Source organism: Equus caballus, chromosome 6, assembly GCF_041296265.1.
Source record: "Equus caballus isolate H_3958 breed thoroughbred chromosome 6, TB-T2T, whole genome shotgun sequence".
Taxonomy (NCBI): Eukaryota; Metazoa; Chordata; class Mammalia; order Perissodactyla; family Equidae; genus Equus; species Equus caballus.
This window is the reverse complement of record NC_091689.1, coordinates 8255533-8264062: the sequence shown is the minus strand read 5'-3', so window position 1 is coordinate 8264062 and position 8530 is coordinate 8255533. Positions and strand designations below refer to the sequence as shown.

Genomic DNA, 8530 nt, shown 5'->3' with positions numbered 1-8530 from the left:
CTCTGGCCTTGAGCCTGTCCTGGCCCTCGCCTGCTCCCTATTTCCCAGCCCCTTTGTCTGCCTCTGCAGGGAGCATTGCCACCTACTATGCATCCTCCTGGAAGTGGCTGTAATTCAGCCTCAGTCCTCAGACTGGCCTGGCAGCTACACTAGAGTGAAAGCACAGGAACAGTGTAAAAGGCGGGGACGGGGAGGCACCTCTCTAATGCAGAGGTCTGTATGAGCCTCACAGTGGCAGTGTAATCAGTTGTCTCAACTGGGACACACTGGAGAAATTAAATAGGGTACTGTTAGGAATTGTACTGGGATAATAGACATAACCCAGGACTATTCCAGGCAAACTCTTCAGGAGGGCTGGGATCGCACGGCCCTTTGTCTCCTCCTTTTGCCCTGCCCCTTAGAAGCCACACTTCTGTACCCTTCCTATGCAGCACATGCAGGGGGCCCTGGAAATCTCTGGTTTCTCCACCTTTTCCCTGACCCACCTATCTACCCAAATGTCCCCCAAACCTCATACCTCCCCTTCTTGCCCAACAATGACAGACCGTACTCAAGCCAAATTGGGGAGAGCAGCTGTATTTATACCGGTGGGACTAGGGAGGAGCAGTCCACTGGGGATTTGGGGGCTATACGGTGTTGTCTTGAGAGTCACAGTACAGTCTGGGAGTCAGGTCTCTTTCCTCAGCCTTTGCCTGGGGAGCCTTGAGGCTGGATCTGTTTTTCCAAGGCTCTGATCTTGGAGGAAGTGAGGGGTGGAGGGGATAATGCCTCTGGGTTTCTCTGCCCTCTGGATTTCCAGTTGTAGTCTGCCTTTGAGCTAGAGCTGATGGGAGAGATTAGTCCTAAATCTGGGTATGAGATTGAACCTAAAGCAAAAGGACTGAAGGAATGCAAAGGGAAAGGGCAGGAAGGATACCAAGATGGGTGAAAACGAAGGGAGGGAAGAGAAAGGTAAACAGTCAGGTCCTAGGTTTGCTTGTTAGGAAGGGGGAGATAATTTTGTGCCTAGGAACGCACAGTCCAAAGCTTGGTTTTCACCACCTCTGTTTGCTTTCTGGAGCATCCTTCCAGGTTTTGCTTACCATCCAAAGCCAGTGTAGCCACCCTTCCCATGAAGTGCCCGCCTCAGGATTCATCCCCCTCCAGCCCTTCTCGGGTGCAGATGTGCACAAAGATGGAAGCTGGCTGGAGGCTGGTGCCATCCTTGGAGAGAAGGTGTATGTGGCGGTAACCTGGAAAGGGGCAGGAGGACGGTGTTAGGAAGGCAGCCAGAGCTGGGGTGTTGGCCAGGGGTCGAAGGACTGGCTCACCTTGTTTCATGCAAGTCCAAGGCAGGGTGTACTGACCAACAAAGTCATGTCGGGATTTCCAGTCATAATCTTTCACCACAAAACGCAGCAGTGCCAGTTCAGGCACCAGGACCCGGAAGCAGAGTGTCTGCCCCCAGTATGGATTAAAACCTGAGGGGTGGGGCGGGGGGAATGAGGGAGGGAATGGAAGAACAGACATTGTTGACTGTTTCCTTTAGGCCTATGCTGAGTTGCTTTCCCTGTGTTCTCTCACTTAATTTTCATAGCAATCAGCATTTTACAGGTGAGGAAATTGAGGCTCAGAGCCAGGTGAGCAATTTGCCCAGGTCACTGGAGCTTGTAAGTGAGGGGCCAGGATTCAGACCCAAGACATCCAAGCCCCTATTCTCTATCACATTCCACACTGCCTCCCATGGAAGCAGGGGAGAGGGATTGGTGACACAGAATGTACTTAATGGAGGGCAGGATGGTAGGGAAACAGTGGTGCTCCTCCCACCTGCCTCCAGTACCGCCCAGTCTCTCACCATTGTTCTCCACATAGTTGGTCTCTTGGTAGGTTGTATCTGGGCGGATGCCAAATATCTCCACTCTCACCAGTGGATCCACAATGGAGCCCTCTTTGGTCTTGTTCACTTTGGGGAGTTGCTGACCACTGATCACCTGCAACCAGGGCTTTGGGACATCACTAGTTCCTGCTCAGCCCAGTCCCCTCCAGCTCTCACACCCCGGGGAAGTGGGGGAGGATGAAGGAAGAGGGAGACACAGAATCTTGTGCTGTAGCTTTTGGGTTTGCAAAGCTAATCCTTCATGGGTAATATGTTTTCTTCTAGTAATCTATCTCCAATCTAAAATGCACCCAAGTAGAAATTTAAGGTTTGAAAGTAGCTGTGTTAATGACAGCAGCCCCTTGTATAGCACTTACTATGTACCAGGTATCATCATAAGCACTTTGTATTAACTACTCACAACAACGCTGTGCGGTAGGGAGTATTATTCCCCCAGTGTTACAGGTGAGAAAACTCAAAGTTAAGGAACTTGCCCAGCATTACACAACTAGGAAATGGGTTTGAACTAGGCAACTGGCTCCAAAATCCATGCTGTTCACATCAGGCTACCCTACCCGTCACGAGGAACTTTCCACCCATCACACTCCTGTCAGGCCTAGCCGCCTCTTCCCATGGCTTCTACCCTAGCTATCGCAGTTTCTTCCCAACAGTTTCTCTTTCCAGTATACCTGGATTATGAGGGTCTGGGCTTTGCAAGGGCTGATGGGCCTCTCAGGGTGGAAGGAACTCTGGGCATCACGCAGGAAGTCTGGCTTCAGCACGTAGCCACAGCCACCATTCTGGCGGAAGAGCCCATCATGGATGTCCATCTCAAGCCCCGCAGTCTGCACATTCATAGCCACTAAGAGGCCCCAGAGAAAAGGGGGGGGGGAAGGATTCACCTTGAGGCCACTAGGCCCTCTTTCAGGGAGTTAAGAAGACAGAGCGGGTATAAAAGGGCCTGCTGGCAAGACCTCCATAGATAGCATCTTTCTCAGCCCAGCACTCTTGGAGCATTCCCTGGCCCTACTGCCACCCAGGACTTAGTTTCCCACCTGTTGCTCTTCCACTCCCTCTTCCCTGTCCCTACTGCCCCTCACCCATCTGGCAGCCTGCATTCCAGAGTTCCTGGGGGTTGTAGTTGGACGAATCTGTCCTCAGGCCACTGGGATATACACGGCTTAACTGCCAGACGTTGTGTTGCACAAACTCATTGCCTGTAAAAAGGGTGTAGATAGGGAGATGAAAGTGGGGCGGATCCTCCCACTTCCCTGGTCCCAAGGACTCTGCCACCCACTTCACTCTTCTCCCCGGCCTCTCCTGAGGCTGGCTCCAGAAAGCTTCACTGTGCCTCTCCACTCTGTTCCATCCTGCCTCCTCCCCCAGCGTTCTTCTCCCTAGAGTCTTGAGCCCATTATTCATAACTCCCGTCCCTGTGCCTGCTCTGAGGAGTTTCTTAGCTCCCCTGTCCCTCCTTAGCTTCCTTGTCCTTTCTCTTGGGACTCATCTGCCTGCCCTTCAGACCTGACCCTACTCATCCCAATTCCCTCCCTGTCCTTCCTTTTTGGTCCTGACCAGCCTCTTTGATGAGGCTCTTGGCTTTCGTTTCAGAAAAAGATGATATCTCATAGAAGCGGTAGTGCTCCCTCGAATGAGTGAAGCTGTGGAATGAGACAGACTTCAAGTACACAACCAGGGCAGAGAGAGATGGACACAAGCTGGGCTTGAATTTCTGGAAAAGGAGAAAGTAGAGAGGAAGATAGAATTGAACACTCAGCAGTCTGAGAGGGAAGAAGCCAATGGCCAAGATCTAAATTACCCCACCCAACCTAAGCCTCTGCCCACTGCCTCCCCACTGCTTTCTCCATCCTGCCTCACCTGCTTGGGAAAGAGAAGGACCCCAGGCTTGGAAATAGGAGCCTGGACCATAACCTCACAACAGGGAGGCGGACAAAACAGCGGGCACATCACAACCTAGGGATGGGAATGGGAATAAAGGCAGTCTGTGTATATTGATGGGATCAGCCTCAGCCTCTGGGCTTGAAGGGTCTGCTCTATGTTCCTTTCTGAGCTTTTAATTTATTGTTATTTTTAAACAGAGAGGTGTCATCCTCCCTACCTCTTATCTTTTAAAACAAATTAATTTGGGGTCAAAATGTACATGAACCCAGACAGATATGTCAAGGTATGCAAATAGTCATGATAGTCACACCTAGAAGGATGTGAGGGTCCCAGAGCAACATCGTTAGATTTGTCTCCTAAATTCCCATTTCCATCCCTAGACATGGCAGCTGGTTAGACACCACAGCACCAGAGAGAACAAAATAAACTAAAAGTCAGTCAGCTGAGCCAAGCAAGTGCACAAGAGAGAGAAATGCAGACTTCACACCAGGATCTTGGCGGTCCCACCGACAGCAGCCCTTCCGCACAGGGAGATGGACCACTTTGCCAGCCTTCTCAGAGCCCTCCCCTTCCCCAGCTCTTCCTGCTCCTCCTCTTTGGCTATTTCTGGCCCCTCCTCAGCCTCACCTTTTCCTCTCAAGAAGCTTTCTCTAACTAAGCCCACTTTAGCTGAGGTCACAGGAGTCATTCCAGTAAGCCCTTCTTCCCCAATATCATAATACTGCACCCACACACCCCCATCAGTGGTTTTCAAACTGGCCTTTAAGGTGACTGACAAGTAGTACAAAGATGTCTCAGGAGTCACCCAGGGGACCCAGAGAGAGCCAAATGGGTGCTTCAAGTAGGATGGTTCTGCATTTATCTATTTTGTATACTGAGCTTCCATGTAAGATTTCATTAAAAAAAGATTTCATGGCGCAAGGAAGCTGGAAAGCACTGCAATATATCTATATATGGCAATATATAGTGATGTCATGTATGCATTCTTACGCCTCTTTCATTGAGGGCAAGGGGCATTTTGCTCCTTGACCTTCCACCCTGCCTGACTTCAGTCTCTTCACATGTGAGCATGTGCTACAGACTGACCAAATGCCAGAGCAGAAAGACCACACTCCTGGCCTACCTTCTCCTTCTTTTTGTCTTTACTGCGAGGGCTCAACTTCTGGGACTCAGACTCAAACTGGGCCTCCAGCTCCGGCTCATCCTCCTGCTCCCCCTCCAGTTCAGGCTCTAGCTCTTCCTCCTCTTCCTCTTCCTCCAGATCCTCCTCAAGTGTCCTTAATTTCTTCCCCTTCACCAGGACCTTCCTCCGAAGCTCCTAGGGGACAAATGAAGGAGCCTGTCTACCTGTCGGCTCTGGGACCCTCCTGGGGATTATGCAGGTCCCACTGCTCTCACAGGGTCACCTCAAAGGCAAAGGAAGGAAGTGAGTGCTGAGAAGTTCCTACAGGAAGGCTGCTGGATACATACAGTAAAGATCCCCTATTGTTAAACAGACTTGTAACATCTCTGTTCGTACGGGAAAAAATCAGTGGGGACCCTACCTCACATCTGACACATAAAGATTCCTCATAGATTAAAGATTTACATGTAAATATAAAGAACATAAGAGTATTAGAACAAAAGGGAGGATCTTTTTGAATAATTTTAAGTGAGAAAGCCTTTAGAAACATGAAATGAACACTTGGAAGACAAAAATATGTGGCAGGTTGGACTACATAAAGCTTAAAAACATTCTAAGGCAGAAGATGCTAAAAGACAAGAAAAAATAGACTGCAAAAAATATTTTTCAAAGCGTTAATATCTTTAACATTTAAAAAATTGTTATACATCAATAAATATTATAAACCCCAATAAAAGTGGGTAAATAATATCAATTCAAAAGAAGAAAACACAGACCTTCCCTTTTAAAAATCTTGACTTTTTTTTCATCTTGCCATTATGAATCATCTCACTATTTGAGTTACTTGTGGTCATTCTCTTAGACTGTTGGTTGGAATGCAATTTGGTATTTTTCCCAGAGGGCAACTTGGTAATAATAACCAAAATGTCAACATGCTAACTCTTCAACACAGCAATTTTGCTTCTAGGAATCCATCTCGAAGAAAGAGTGAACGGGCAAAGCTGTATCTACAAGTCAAACATTATAAACAACCTAAATGTTTACCATTTACTGGTTATTTTTACCATCTACTGGTTGAATAAATTATGGTCCATAACATGAAATGGAATACCATAGAGCTGTTAAAAAGGAAACGGGCCAGCCCGGTGGCGCAGCGGTTAAGGGTGCACATTCCGCTTCGGTGGCCTGGGCTTCACCAATTCGGATCCCGGGTCCGGATATGGCACCACTTGGCAAGCCATGCTGTGGTAGGCATCCACATATAAAGTAGAGGAAGATGGATCAGGGGAAAGGTGGGGTGGGGGGTGGGCACAAAGGGTGAAGTGGTGCACCTACAACATGACTGACAAACATTAATGTACAATTGAAATTTCACAAGATTGTAACCTATCAATAACTCAGTAAGAAAATAATAATAATAAAGTAGAGGAAGATGGGCACGGATGTTAGCTCAGGGCCAGTCTTCCTCAGCAAAAAGAGGAGGATTGGTGGCAGATGTTAACTCGGCTAATCTTCCTCAAAAAAAAAAAAGGAAACAAATTATACATGAAAAGACATCCATGATATATATTATATGTGACATATAAAGGATGATGTCATTCACATTTTTAAAAATGTGAATATATATACACATATATGTTTACATGAGCATTTAAAAAATCTATTGATAGCTGTTATGGGAGAGGTTGAAATTATGGTGGGGGGACTTCCCTTTCTCTATATTGTTCGTATAGTCTACAACAATTACGAACTATCACGAAAAAAATTAAGAAATTTTCATTGGGAAAAGAAATATAAAGTAAATAATTGATTTAAAATTTAGAGAACTATATCAGCGTGCTCCACTTTGGCGACCCAGATTCGGTTCTTGGGTGTGGAACCACACCACTTGTCTGTCAGTAGCCATGTTGTGGCAGCGGCTCACACAGAAGAACCAGAAGAACTTACAACCATACACAATTGTGTACAGAGGCTGGGGGTTGGTGGGGGAGGAAGAAAAAAGGAGGAAGATTGGCAATAGATGTTATTAGCTCAGGGCAAATCTTCCCCTGCCCAAAAAGAAGAAAAAGCTTTAAAAAAAAAATTTAAAGAACTATAAATAGAATTTTGTGTTCAATTATATATTTTTTATTTTCTTATTTTATAATAAACCTAACACCTGCTGCCAATCCTCCCCTCTTTGCTGAGGAAGACTGGCCCTGAGCTAACATACGTGCCCATCTTCCTCTACTTTATATATGGGACGCCTACCACAGCATGGCTTCCCAAGCAGTGCCATGTCTGCACCCAGGATCCAAACCAGCAAACCTCGGGCCGTCAAAGCAGAATGTGCGAACTTAACCACTGTGCCACCAGGCCGGCCCCTAATTATACATTTTTTAAATTAAAGTCTCCAAGGATACGAAAGAGCAAGATGGTCCATCTAAGGGTGAGAAGAAGGGAACAAGAGGGGCATGGAGGAAGGGAGACAAGGTGGGGGACATGGAAGCCGCAGTAGAGCCTGGGCTGGGAAACAGGGTCCCTACCTCAGGTGAGGGCAGCTGAGTGGGCAGCAGTCCATCCAAGGTGGTTCTCAGCAGCAGCTCCCCCAGGATCTCGGTCAGGTGCTGTACCATGATCTGCTGCTGCTCCCAGCTGCAGTGGTTCTCCAGGGACAAGATGACTGGATAGTCTGATGTCTGATGGAGGAGAGGGGGCGCTGGAGCCAGGGTTCTAAAGCCTGGAACCTTGCTTCTCCAGGCCCTTCTTGTTACTCAATGGGTACCCTGACTGCTAAATTCCTCCAACTCCATTCCAGGCTTCAAATAGGTCTTGCTAGGACTGGGACCTACCCCACATCTCAAAGTCACTCTTGGGACCCCAAATCTCAGACCCATGCCAGATCTGACTCAGGTCCCTCTGGGATTTTTGAGTTTTCAGGCTCAGAGAGGGAAGGCCAGGCCAGTCCCCCAGTTATATGTTCATGTTACACTCTCGGGCTTTCATCTCCAGATTCCTATTGTCCCCCAGCCACTCCCACCACTTTCTCTGTTTCCTTATCCACCCTCTCCCAGATGGATGACAGAAGTTGTTAAAAGTAATAGTTACTAATCTCTAGCAATTACCTTTATGATTACTAATTACTATTAACACATCTAACACTTCTTCATAATAATCTCTTAATATTTGCCTGATGCTGCACAGTTAAAATCCCTTTTACATATATGCCATTTGACATAACCTCCCCTGCGTCCCTCCGCCCTCCCCAGACCCAGAGCCAGGCACTCTTCCCTCAGACCCTCTTGCCTCACCAGTATTCCCATCCTGGGGCTCCCACCTGGAAGGCATACTGTGCTACAGTGGCCACGACATCTTTGAACAGGATGCGGGAGGTCAGGGTGTGTCCATGATAAACAATAGGTTCCCCGCTAGGTCCATCCCATATATCCACCTCCACGCAGCGGCAACCCCGCTTCAGGGCCCTGCAAGAACCCCAGCACCCCAGGGACAGGAGGGATCAAGGTGTGATCTTTCACCTAGGGACCCTCTCCCCACTCTGGAGGGAATAGTGCTCCCCAGCACTTATCAGTCAAGACCCCTTCAAGCTACATCTCCAAGGACCCTTCTGTGTCCACTGGGACACTGCTGTAGCTCACACTGGTCTCCCCCCG

General features: G+C 48.1%; 1 protein-coding gene across 5 annotated transcripts in view; it reads right to left on the bottom strand.

Moving 5' to 3' along the window:
- Positions 1-560: 560 nt before the first annotated feature.
- Positions 561-8530, bottom strand: part of PLCD4 (phospholipase C delta 4) — a 23031-nt gene continuing 15061 nt past the window's right edge. Inside the window, exons 8-17 of one of the 5 annotated variants that reach the window (XM_070269260.1) lie at positions 8197-8341; positions 7406-7558; positions 4881-5075; positions 3431-3587; positions 2956-3072; positions 2545-2717; positions 1835-1982; positions 1311-1460; positions 1083-1232; positions 561-823 (exon numbers count right to left, since the gene is read on the bottom strand). In XM_070269260.1, the coding sequence (XP_070125361.1) occupies positions 1126-1232; positions 1311-1460; positions 1835-1982; positions 2545-2717; positions 2956-3072; positions 3431-3587; positions 4881-5075; positions 7406-7558; positions 8197-8341 (1345 nt within the window). In that variant the 3' untranslated portion in view covers positions 561-823; positions 1083-1125. Of the gene's footprint in view, positions 881-1082; positions 1461-1834; positions 1983-2544; positions 2718-2955; positions 3073-3430; positions 3588-3733; positions 3830-4880; positions 5076-7405; positions 7559-8196; positions 8342-8530 lie in introns of all 5 variants that reach the window. The other 4 variants (XM_070269262.1, XM_070269263.1, XM_070269261.1 and 1 more) reach the window with 4 other exon arrangements.